This window comes from Lampetra fluviatilis, chromosome 12, assembly GCF_964198595.1.
Source record: "Lampetra fluviatilis chromosome 12, kcLamFluv1.1, whole genome shotgun sequence".
Classification (NCBI taxonomy): domain Eukaryota; kingdom Metazoa; phylum Chordata; class Hyperoartia; order Petromyzontiformes; family Petromyzontidae; genus Lampetra; species Lampetra fluviatilis.
In genome coordinates, this window is record NC_136286.1 from 15691365 (window position 1) to 15704525 (window position 13161).

Here is a 13161-nt window from a genome sequence, read left to right on the forward strand (position 1 = left end):
ACTGCAGGGATTCGTGACTGCAGGGAAGAAGAGGGATTCTTATTTATTTCTCATACTTGGGCACGAACACTGGGCGATATATAACAGGACCCTGCGGGGTGGGCTGGTAGGAACGAATAACCAAAGAATATAAACATAATGTATTATTACACTTGTTTAGCAAGGAAAGCCCCACTGAGTCTAAAGGTTTTTCTAGGGTCCTGCCAAGTGTTTGCAGTAGGGGGCGATGTTGCTACACCTAATCGGACGATACGAAGGGAGAGTTTGAGGCCTAGTTCTAGGCTTTAGGCCTAGCTGTAGGCTTTAGGCCGCCGTGAGTTAATTTTTAATTTAAATGTTTTTATTATTTATGTAAAAGCTTTAAATTTAAATGTTTCTATTTAAAAGCATCAGGGAATGTAACATTGTTAAACATTAACTCCCTTGCACACACGCGGGGGTACGATACGAAGGGAGAGTTTGAGGCATAGTTCGAGGCTTTAGGCCGCTGTGAGTTAAATTTTAATTTAAAAGTTTTAATCTCAGGGAATTATAAGGGAATGTTACACTTGTTTAGCCAGGAAATCCTCATTAATTTAAATGTTTTAATTAAAAGCTATCTGAGGGAATTATAAGGGAATGTTACACTTGTTTAGCCAGGAAAGCGTCACTGAGTCTAAAGGTTTTTGTAGGGTCATGCCAAGTGTTTGCAGTAGGGGGCGATGTTGCTACACGGACGGACGGACGATATAATCTATTGTAGGCTGGTTCACTTCGTTCCTACCAGTATAAACGTATCTACATAGCTACACACAGCCGACCTTTCTACACAGCCCCATCATCAGCGTCTAACTACATAGCTGGCTGACTAATGTAGCGATGACGACGATAGGAGCCATGCAGAGGATCGGCCATGCGGTCAGACGATGAAGAGGGATGACGGCGAGCAGCGACGCAGCCAGGACCCGGGAGTCCGCGACAGCCCCGATCATTCGGTTACGTCCCCCCTATATACTTCCCAGCGTGGCCAGGCCCCGCCTCCAGCCACGCCCCCTTCTAGAACTTTCGAGCAGGTTCCCGGAGCTTCCCGATGGACCCCGCCTTTTACCTTTAAGCCAGATACGCCCCCCCCCCTTCTAGTTGGTTATTATATAACGCGCCCATACCCGTGATTACCCCTCCTGGCCGACAGGTGGCACCCTGTCATTGCATCAGTAACGAATTGGCATGTTCTGTCTACGTGACAAACCTTACTAATTGGCTGTGTCGGGTGGTGGCGGGTTTAATGACACATTTATATGAACGCGATCTAACCCAAAAAAACCTATATTATGAACAAATTCAGTGTCATTCACAATTACCGTGAATAAGCTACACATGCGAGAGGGGGGACTCGTGCAAGGCTCAAGACTTTAGCGTGTGTGTGCGTATAATCAACGTTTAATTAATGAAACAGCACGTTATGTGTTGGATGATGTTGAAACTTGTACAATAAGTCTTCGTTTAATCTGGTAGATACAATCCAGAAAAGTGCTGTATTAAGCGGTACTTTTCGATAAAGTTTGGCGTGATACGCAGTACCCACACACAGTACTGTGGCGGGACAAATAACTGAGGGTACACCGCCACATTATTGTATCATTACGCGTACTGTATCGTACCGCTGAGCCACTCAAGAAAGAAGTTCGTCGTCGACCACTCAGAAACCGCGTTATAACGGTGCACGTTCCTCATAACGGGTGTATTCCGTGTTATAACGGTGCACGTTCTTCGTTATAATGGGCACGTTGTGCATTATAACGGTGTACGCATTCCGCGATATCACTGTCGCGTTCCACGTTGTGCGAAAAGTGTTCCCTTGTGGAGGAACCACGTTAGAGCGAAAACGCGTTGTGTGAATGCCACACGTTAATTGAGGACTCATCGAAATTACTTTCAGTATAAATCTACAATACCTTGTCTGTCCTTTGCCTCCAGCATGGACTCGTGCTGCCTCACCTCCAAGTCGATCCCGGCTCTCTGGAACATCATCACCTTAAACCCAAACCTTAAAAAGCTCATGTAAGCATGCAGACACAACGATCTCCATAACCCTTTGTGTGCGACTTGAGACAGCTAAAGTGGATGTTTGCATCTTTCTGCTGCCAAATTAAATTTTTTTACAAAAAGCTTTCAGGTTACTTTCGTTACAATAGTGGCATTTTAAATGGACATCTTGGTAACTGTCTCCCACTCTTTAAGTTTCTTGTCGTCGTGGCCACTGATGTTCCCAAACAGACATTACATTGTGCTGAGACATGGCATAGACACCGTTATTGCCCTGCTCCTCATCACTCCTCTCACAGCGCTACCGCAATGTGAAGTAAAGGAGGCGGTCTCTCGTGCAGGCCAATCAGTCTCAGGGACAATGCAGACATTATTATAAAAGCATAATTGCAAGTTTAACCACATGATGTGTGGTTAATGCAGACTTGATGCCTTGTAATAGGTGTCTATTTGGTGTTTGAACATCTGAACATCTGTGTTATTTCCGGAAGGGATAAAGCCTATTCATAGATACTTATGCCATTATTACTCTTCAAACTTGCTCATTTCAAGAAACGTATTCAATCATTTGCATAATACCTCCACTGCTGCTGTTGCTGGTCACTTCTGGGTATTTGGGCCCTGTGCTCAGCAACTGTCATTTAAATAGACAATAATAACTATAACAAGCTGCTTGTGTCTGTAGGCTTTCCGGAAATGACCTGGGGGACAAAGCAATGGAGGATCTTGCTCAGGAGATGCAGACACATCCCATGAGACTGGAACAGCTCTAGTGAGTTCTCGACACGTTGATACAGCAAACCCTTGCCCATCGAGGGGGTTATGTTCTCGAAAATTGCTGCAATCGGCAAATTCTTGATCCGCAAAGTCAGAGGCGCGAACTGTACCTTAACAGATTTGGCATAAAACCATGATAGCTAAGGGTTTGCTATAAATCCCTTATTACCCATTTGTGTAGCTTGCGTCATAATGTTTCTGCGTTATTCTGTTATTGGTATTTTTGAATTGTTCTCCACAGGACTGTACGATAAAGCCTCATTTAACAGAGTAGATGAGTTCCTGAAAAGCGCGTTAAGTGAAAACAATTTACCCATAAATAATGTAATGATAAAGTTTGACGAGATACACTGTAAGCACACACAGTGAGATGGCAGGACAAATAACTGAGGCTACGCCGTCGCGTTACTGTTTCCTTCCACGTACTGTATCATACCGCTCAGCCACGTAACTCAGTAAAGTAGTTCGTCATTGACCAGAAACCGTGTTATAAAAGTGTGCATTACGCGTTATAACGGTGGGCCTTCTGCATTATAACGGTGCATGTTTCGTGTGAAAATGGTGCGCCTTCTGCGTTGTAACGAGCGCTTTCCACGTTATGCGAAGTGCTTCCTAATGGAAGAACCACGCATGAATCTACGTATGTATTTATGTTCAACTTATTTAGCACTGTACATAGCCAACCATGTTAATCGGAGGATAAGGGATGGACTTAACATACCCTTAAGTCATAAACTCACATTTCTGTGTCTAGTCTTGCTCTCGACGTGCTTTCTTCACCATTTGATCATGGATGATATGAGACTAAACACTAATTTATAACTAAATATTGATCAATGAGACCGGACACAGGGATGCATGATTGTGCAATTAAATAATGTTGTAACGCCCCTCTCATGAACACTCTGTTTGGAATGACGTGTGTTTCAATCCTTGAGAGATTTACTTGCAGGCACAGCAGCACGGTGCATGGTTTTAATTGATGATGAACTCTCTTTTTTTCCACCTCCACAGCTTGAACAAATGTTCGCTGACGGACAAGTCAATTCCTGCCCTGCATCAAATCCTCACCACTAACAATTGCTTCGACTGGGTCTCGTGAGTCTGTGTGGCATGTGCTGCTGTTTGCATTCCAAGATGAAATGTCTAATTTTAACAAAATTTCAAGTCCTGCATATTTGTCATGTTTTGCTCATGGCCACATCGTTAAACGCTTACACATTTCTGGCAAATCCCAATAGATTGTTAAAATGTATACAGTAAATCCCTGTTTAACGTGTGGCGTTCACACTACACATTTTCCCTTTCACATGTTTTTTTGCGGAACGTTTTTCTCTTAACGCGAGGCACGCTGCTATAACGCAAGGAGTCTAGCACGTGACAGACTACTTTTCTGAGTTGGCGTGGGTGTTGGCAGCATTGTTTTGGGAAGCTGGTACTGTAGTACTGCGACTGTAGTAGTGATACACGGCGTGCCTTGCTCTTCCTCAGTCTTTTTTACGGCATCTTTGTGTGCGTCACTTGTGTGTCGAGAGTCCACGTTTGTATCTCTTGCTGTAGACAACAACCTCATGAGCCCACTGTACACGTAAACATGTACAATAGTGTACACGATATACATTTGTCTCATTCTGTGGCTCGACCATTCGCGATTGACTGCAAGATTCCTGTATGCAACGTAACTGCACTGCTCAAGCTAATGATGATGTTGCTGCTATAACACACGTGCCGTCTTATATCCCCATGTTGTCTCTCAAGCGGCCCATCGCGGGTCCCAGGTCACGGGGTGTTCCCAGTCTCCAGTGAGGAGGCAGTGAGGTTCAGTCGGTCGCGATTTTTTTCTTGTAGTGTACAGTCGTATACACTTAATTTAAAAAAAACTATACATTTACTGTACAAGTTAGATTTAATGCTACAAAAATATTAATCATGACTTAAAGCTATCGTGGCTGCAGGAATTCATATTCTTTGGGTCTTTCGGTAAAGTCACGTAGATAGGTACAAATTAAGCAAAATAATAATAATAATAATATAAAATATGTATTATAATAATATTAAATATTTATTATTTTTATGAATTTGTACCTATCTATGTGACTTTACCGAAAGACCCAAAGAATATAATATTAATCATATTTTACATTCAAAATACTTCCTGTTTAATGTTTGGTTTGGTATAGGGTAACATCTAATAAAAGGAAGCGGTATCGTATTACGAACCGTCAACCAAACCTCAAGTTTTCCCTGTAATGCTTTTGAGCTTGCAGATCGCGAATTTGCCAATTGCTGGTATTTTCAAGAACGTAACTCCCGTGATGGGCAAGGGTTTCCTATACACTCCATACTGGGATCTCCATGAGTCTCTTCATGAGCTATGCTCTTTCATCTTCTGAGCAGTTACATCTCGACTTAAAGCTTTCGTGGCTGCAGGAATTCATATTCTTTGGGTCTTTCGGTGAAGTCACGTAGATAGGTTCAAAGAAAAATAACAAAAAACTACGTTTCGATCGCAACACAAGCGGTCGTCATCAGGAAAAGGGGGTTGACTTCTAAAGGCAAACTGTTTATAAAGGTTTAAAATGGGCGTAGCCCAAATGTCAGAGCATGGGTGGGGCAGCTGATGTTAATGTAAGTGATGAGCAGCGACCGCAATGGCGGTGGGTTTCCACCAATTAAAGGGCTGCCAGGTAAACATTTGCATGTTAATGTAAGATCAGTGAGCAGCCTCCACGGCGAACGCGCTGAGGTGGCGATGTTAATGTGAGAGGTTAGCATGTTAATGTGAGAGGTTAGCATGTTAATTAAGTGGTTAGCATGTTAATGTGAGTGGTTAGCATGTTAATGTAAGAGATTAGCGTGTTAATGTGAGAGATTAGCATGTTAATGTAAGATCGCAGAGCCACTGCCACATCGAGGTACTGCGCGCGAAGGTGGCTGTGTTGATGTGAGAAATTGAACCTGTTAATGTAAAATCGCAGAGCCGAAAATAACAATTAACATCGGAAGGTGGTAGGATGAGAACATCACAGCCAGTTATGACTTAAACTGGTTGATAACATCCTTCCAATGATTGCTAAGTTTGTACCCATCTTCTCGGTTTAAATTTTGTCTGTCTGTATATATGGATGGCTTCATGAACAAATATTTGTTGATAGCCAGTGGGTTTGCAAAGTACCTTCGTCTTAGAGATATCAATATCGTGTGAGCCCACTGAATTAAAACAATGATCAGCCACGGCCAAGGTATTGCTCCTACCGTTTTTCAGATCTGCCTTGTGTTCACGAACAGCACGCTCGTCGTGGAGGCCGCTCACCGATCTTACATTAACATGCTAATTTTTACCTGGCAGCCCTCTTGGAGGCAACACATTTATTTAACATCAACACACGGGATAATTGCCCCTTAACAGAATAACAACCTATGGTGGTGACCACCAGGCTAACTACACCAATTATAACATAAATAGCTACAACGGACCGGACCACAGCTCGGGTCCAGGTCCACGTGTTGGAGACTCGGTAGAACGTTGGACGTAGACGAAGGCTTCTTCAAGGTGAACAACAACGCCAGTCCCTCTGGGGAACCCGGCTTATATCCTCTGCGGCGCGGCTGGCTCCCTCCTTGGCCACGACCACCTTCCAGAATCCTTGAGCAGGATCTGGACCCGGACCACGTGACCACCCCTAGCCCCCACTTGGGGCCCCTTTGTAGACTTAACCGGTCACGTGTCCTCTCGGGTCAACCAGAGTGCCATGGCCTTTAGTAACACCGGCACACCCACACCCTATCCTGTAGGGCTGGCACTGCACGCCAAGCGTGGTGCCACCTGACGCTAGCAACCAGCGCTCACCGAGCCCCTCTAGGGCCGGTACTAAACCCACATCATCGTGGTGTCCGCGATGTCATTACATCGCACGCCGTGCCTCTCTATGGCTGGCACAGCATGACATCCCGCGATGTCACTTCACTTACATTAACATTAGCTGCCCCACCCATGCTGCTGACATTTGGGCTACGCCCATTTTAAACCGTTATAAACAGTTTGTCTTTAGAAGCTACCCCCTTTTCCTGATGACGACTGCTTGTGTTGTGATCAAAACATCGTAGTTTTTACTTTGAAACTATCTACGTGACTTTACCGAAAGACCCAAAGAATACTTGTGAGCAGTATTGTGTTTTTCCTCAATGCTGGCTTTCCCATGGCAACATTGGCTCTAATCTAATCTCCTTCTGTCACATGGGTATAATTTTTACATGCTGACACCTAGTTCAGTTCACTTAATTTAATGGAATGTCCACTCACATGCATCCCCTTTCTCCATTGCAGGTTAATTGACAATAAATTCAGCCCAGAAGGTAATTCCAGACTGAAGGACATGGAGCAGACAGGGCAGCTCTACATTCAGCTGATTGGACCGGCGCCAGCATCAGTGAGAGTCCCTCAATCGCATGACACCTCGGTGAATGATTATAACGTGGGGAACGATTCAAATGCGGCGATGTTGAAGGCACCAGCTGACGTCTAACGTTCCACATATTGCTTCAAGCCAGCATGCAGAAAAGTCAGTGATCTGCTGCTCAAATTAGCATTGAGGCGGTGGTCATCTTCTATTTATACACCTTTGAGCCAATGGTGGATATTCCACATTCCTATGGTGGGGTCGAGTCTATGAAGGACAACCACTGTTCACTTCCCCACAAAGTGGTACTCATCTTAGAGACCCTAGAGGGATGATGGATTGAGTCAACGCCAAACCAGGATTCAAACTCCCAACCTTGCCATTGCGAGGAGCCACCAGCCCAGAATAGACAAGTCATAGCATATTTTTGTAGATTTTTTTAAATGTTTCTATTGCAACACAACACGAGCCCGGTACAATACGCCAATCACCATCAGAAGGGAACATAAACTCTGCCAACAGCAACTCTAATTCGGCGCAGCAGGATCGTACAAATGGAAGGGTGGATTGGGCTCGCTGCCCCACCCAAGTGGGGACCACGTGCAGGGACGTGGAGATTTGTATGGGGAGGGCAAAGGGGGAAGGGGAAAGGTAACTAACATATTGAGGAAAGACCAGGGGCCGGGGGAGTGGGGGAAACAGGGGGGAGCAAATTAATCCCTACAAATAAAAACATACGTGCCATATGAAACTTAAGCACTAACCTCCCACCGCTCAAAGATCCCCTCTTTACACCCATCCCCATCTCCAGACTTCTTCGCCCACGCCCCTCATGTTAGGCTCCGTAGGAAGGAGGGATCACCTGGTCTCAAACTCCCGTTCCCTCCCATTAAGCTTGTGGCTTAAGTACTCAATACCTGCTTGGGCTTAAAGAGTGTTGCGCCACTGTTTTCACGAGGAGGGTTCATGATCTTCCCAGTTAGCCAATGTGGTCTTCCTGGTCCTGAAGGTTTAAAGTAGAGCGTGTTGGTGTTTCGGCAGGGCATCTAGTATCAGGCCCCACAAAGTCATATCAACTGAAGGGGTGATTTTTTTTATTTTAAGAATGTATGGACATGTTTGTCACAATATGTAATATTTATACCTGGTCTAACCAAGCTCGTTCAAACAAGTAGTGTGCTAATCAACTCTGGAAGATCTACATTAAATGTGATCTCACACCGTTGTAAAACATATTACAGCAAACCATTTTCTCTCTCGGGTTTAGCTATTTCAGTTTTGTGGTTTCGCACCAAATCTATTGAGGTACAGTTCGCCGATTACGCCCCTGTGGCGGCTTGACCATTCACGGTTGACCGCCGGATTCCTGTTCACATTGTAACTGCACTGCTCGCGGTGACGATGCTGCTGCTGCTGCGGACCACCACCACCACCACGTGTCCCGTCTTGTGTCTCCGTCTTGCCTCCCACGCGGCCCATCGCGGGACCCAGGTCACGTGGTGTTCCCAGCTTCCAGTGCGGTTCAGCACCCACGATTTATCTTCCATTAGTGTACTGTACACTACTGTACACGGATATGTGTACAGTACTGTGCACTATATTTGACACTAGCAAATAATATTTTACAATCAACATACTTGCTGTGTAATGTTTGGGTTGGTAGGGTAACGTAAAACAAAAGGAGGTGTCGTATTACAAACCGTGAACCCTACCCCCGAGTTTTCCCCACAATGCCTTTGAGTTTGAGGTTCGTGGATTTTCCAATTGCCGCTATTTTCAAGAACACAACCCCTGCGATGGGCAAGGGTTTGCTGTATTTACATGAGGATTAAGAGAGATTCATATATTTAACCCAAAATGTCTTAAGACCAAAAAAAACAGTAACAGTTTAAATTGGAATAGGTCATTGTAAACTGTGGTGTATTGCACTGCATGTAATTCATACTTAAGGTACAATTAGTTTGATGTTGGAACAAAAGGCTTCAATTCCATACTCTGAAACGCAAAGACAACATAGGATGCTTTATTACCACAACGTTGGAAAGCGAAGTTTGCTGGTTCAGGAATGATCAAGCAATGCTCCATTGGCTGTCAGATGTAAAAATAAAACTCGCATTGCATGTTGTTACTTTGGTGTCCACAAATGCATACTCCATTGTTAACCAACTATGATAATGAGATCATCGTTTGATCAATACAGGTTAACAACAATGGCTGACATTCGCCACCACGGCACTTGTGTAGTGTTTTTATTTCACGCAGACACCTTTCTTTTTCTCCTGTGTCACTTTTATTCAACAGAACTCCTTGTGTTCAACACCACGTGACTCCATCGCAACTCTCTCCCGCCTGCGCTGCTCGCCTGCCACGCTTCACTCGCTCCGCTCTCTCTCTGCTCGCCTCTCCGCTGCTATCGCTATACACTCTGGTAGCTTCCCACCGTACACTCTGCTAGCCTCTCCACTGCTAGCCTATTATTATATACTCTGCTAGCTTCTCCACTGCTAGCCTATAAACTCTGCTAGCTTCTCCACTGCTAGCCATTCGCCAAATACTCTGCTAGCTTCTCCACTGCTAGCCTGTCTACCCTCGCTCCTCCATCCTCGCCCTTGCCTCCAGCGGGGGACCAGGCATCCCCGCTGGAGAGGACGCGGTGTGCTGAGAGGGCCCGGACTTGTCTTCACTCCAACCAACCCAACTCACAACTCCCCCGCGTGTCTCCGCACAACGCCTTATAGCCCCTCACTCATTAACTCATTAATTAAGCTGGCGACCTCCCGTCGCCTCACGCCCGTGGCTTCCGCTGCTATGCCTCAATCTCCAGACCCCGAGACGCTTACACCGTGTCTGCATTTGCAGCCAGCCAATCACCGCTATGCATCTTAATTGGTCACCTCTGGTTGCTGTCTCTCTCCGCACCTGAGTGCGTGCACACCACTTGCAGACCCCGCGCGCGTTACTCCACTACACTTGTACCAGGCCAGGTACACTCCAAGGCCACGTGAAGAGTCGAAGGCTTATTGACAGGTCAGGGGACAGACCCAGATGGATTTGTAATACGAGAGTTCACCGACGATCGCCGATCAGTGGGATAGGCTCCGCCGCCTGGGCCATCAACCCATCAGAGGGATGAGCCGAAGTTAAGGGCGGAGCTTAAAGGCTCTGGGGAGTAACCATCTAGAAGGGTCGTGAGGGGGTGTGGCTGTAGGCGGGGCTTGGTGACGTAGGTCAGGGGATATAAGGGAAAGCCGGAAAGGACTTAGGGTCAGTGTGTGGAGTCAAGGAGCGGGACCACGTCTCGCGCATCCGGAACGCCAGCGGCCACGTGGCGGGCCGGAGGCTTCCTCCTTGCAGGCCGCCTGACAGGGGCGCTTGGGAGAGGGTGTGAGTGAGCTGGCGCGAGCGAAAACATCTAACCGCGCGGGAACGGGAGTGCAGCCGTGTCAGAGTGAAGAGCTTGGAGCTGTCCAGCTGTGAAGAAATGAATAAATAATAAAGAAGACACAAGTTACAGATTGTCGTCGTCGTGGTTTATTACAGATTGACTGAGTTGACTGGAAAATGCACTATATTTACTCCCTACTGTGCCAACTTGCTTAATTTTATCTGCTCCTTTTTGCGAGCATCACTCCTCTACCCTCTTGGAGGGAGACTGTCTCCAAATCCCCACCAGCGTCCTTCACGAACCTCCTCCTTAGAGACCAATTTTGACACCGCTGATACCAGTCTTCGGCAAGTCCATTCAACTTCACATCCTCCCATACCACATCAGTCCATCTTTTCTCTCGCCGCTGCCACCCACCCAACAACCCACTCACCCATCCATTCACTTACCCACCCACTCGCTCGCCCATGAACTCTCCTCTACTCTTTGGTTCTTTCGGTAAAGTCACGTATAAAGATAAAATAATAAATTAAATACTAGCATACGACGTTTCGATTGCAACACAAGCAATCATCATCAGGTATAAATGAAATAGAAACACAAATCTAGTATACTTCGAAATGTAATGTAATACAACAGAGAGTCGGACAACATTACAGTCAACACCCTACCTGGTTAATTACGTACTTCCTGAGAATGCTAAATTTGAGAGAGAGATAAAACACAGAACCAGAGACATATAGACAGACATATAAGCAGACAGATATCGCAGAGATACATAGAGACAAACATAGGCACACAGAGAAACCACGCCTCTGTGTCGAGGCCTTAAATAGAGAGAGGGGGCGGGGGCGGAGAGAGAGGGAGGGGTTAGAGAAATTAGCATGTCAATGAGTGGTACGGTGCAAAAGCTTGAAAAAATTAGGAGACAGGGAGAGAGACACACTGAATTAAATAACCTAGCAAAATTTCGAAATGTAATGTAATGCAACACAGAGAGTCGGTCAACACACAATTAACGCATAGCTTGGTTGATTACGTTTTTCAAAGATTGCTAAGTTAGAAGTTAAGTGTGAAATTTTAAAGAGAGACAAGACACAAGCACGAAGAACAGACAAAAGCAGAGAGGGAGAGGGACAACAGCCGAGACACACAGAGAGAGTAGAACATAAGAACGACAAAACGAGTGAAGACAGAGAAAGTACACTAAATCAAATAAACCTAGCAAATTTTCGAAATGTAATGCAATGCAACACAGAGGGTCGGTCAACACACAACGCATAGCCTGGTTGATTACGTTCTTCCAAAGATTGCTAAATTAGAATTTAAGTGTGAAATTTGAAAGACACAGACACAGTTAAATGTATTTCATTACATTTCTAAGTATACTAGATTTGTGTTTCTATTTCATTTATACCTGATGATGATGATTGCTTGTGTTGCAATCGAAACGTCGTATGCTAGTACTTAATTTATGACTTTATCTTTATATGTCACTTTACCGAAATAACCAAAGAGTAATTACTGCACTCACGAAAGCTCCAAATTAAACTCTCCTCTAGCTCGTGCCATGTCCGTTTAGCCTCTATCCAGCCAAACAAGCTGTGTTTGCATGTGTAGAGGTGTTAGACACTCTATTCAGTAACCTGCGACCCGTGGCACCTGGGTCTGCCCCGTGACCTGCCAGCGAGCGTTCGACACTTTACGTGGCCTCAAGGTGCACATGGCCTGGCACAAGCGTCGTGGTGACGTCACCGCCACTTAGTGGCGAATGGCGGTTGTTCTTGTTAGATCACTACAGGTTCACGATTTAAAAACCATATGCATTTACCAAATATTTTGCCAATATTTCAACCAGGAAATTCAAACTGCTCTATAGCTTTATTTTTTTCTCGTGATGACGATTGCTTGTGTTGTGATCGAAACGTCGTAGTTTTTTGTTAATTTTTGTTCTAAGTGGCTTTACCGAAAGACCCAAAGAATATGCTCTATAGCTATACAAGTGTAGTAATAGATGTAACTTCATGGGTACACTGCATGAATTACAAGTATAATAAATGATTGAATATAGTTCAACCGACAAACATTTAAAATTCTAGATAAATGATCACACTACTAAATATCAAAATTCTTAGAATTGCATGAAATACATCCAAATGGTACAACTGTAAAACTCCCATCCACAATTATTTGATTACATATGCATGCAGATGGAATCATAGAACATACAGGCAGATCTCGCCTAGCGCGACCCCATAAAACGCTGATTCGTCATAGGGCTCTTTGTCCTGGAGCAGATTTTTACTTAGAATAAAAGCCTAACGGTGAGAAGATACAGCAGTGCCGGTCAAGGAACCGTACCCACCCCCATCATTCTATTCTTAGGTTTTTTCTCTCAGCCAATGAGAAAAACGCACGCTCAGCCAACCAGACCCGATTCGATTAATACGATTCGTAGTCATAATTACATTTTTAAAAATCTATTTGTTTAGCCAGGCGAGACCAGGATAGTCTCAGGCTCCACCTAAAATAAACCTAATCACGCAAATGTAGACTGAGGGCATGACTAAGATC

At 44.9% G+C, this 13161-nt stretch overlaps 1 protein-coding gene across 9 annotated transcripts in view; it reads left to right on the forward strand.

Moving 5' to 3' along the window:
* The window catches only part of LOC144935252 (NACHT, LRR and PYD domains-containing protein 3-like), a 35021-nt gene that overhangs the window by 14605 nt on the left and 7255 nt on the right, over window positions 1-13161 (forward strand). For 6 of the 9 annotated variants that reach the window (XM_078861815.1, XM_078861821.1, XM_078861817.1 and 3 more), the window contains 4 exons: window positions 1957-2040; window positions 2711-2797; window positions 3817-3900; window positions 7130-7875. In XM_078861815.1, the coding sequence (XP_078717941.1) occupies window positions 1957-2040; window positions 2711-2797; window positions 3817-3900; window positions 7130-7328 (454 nt within the window). In that variant the 3' untranslated portion in view covers window positions 7329-7875. Of the gene's footprint in view, window positions 1-1956; window positions 2041-2710; window positions 2798-3816; window positions 3901-7129; window positions 7876-13161 lie in introns of those variants that run through there. The other 3 variants (XR_013637280.1, XR_013637281.1, XM_078861820.1) reach the window with 1 other exon arrangement.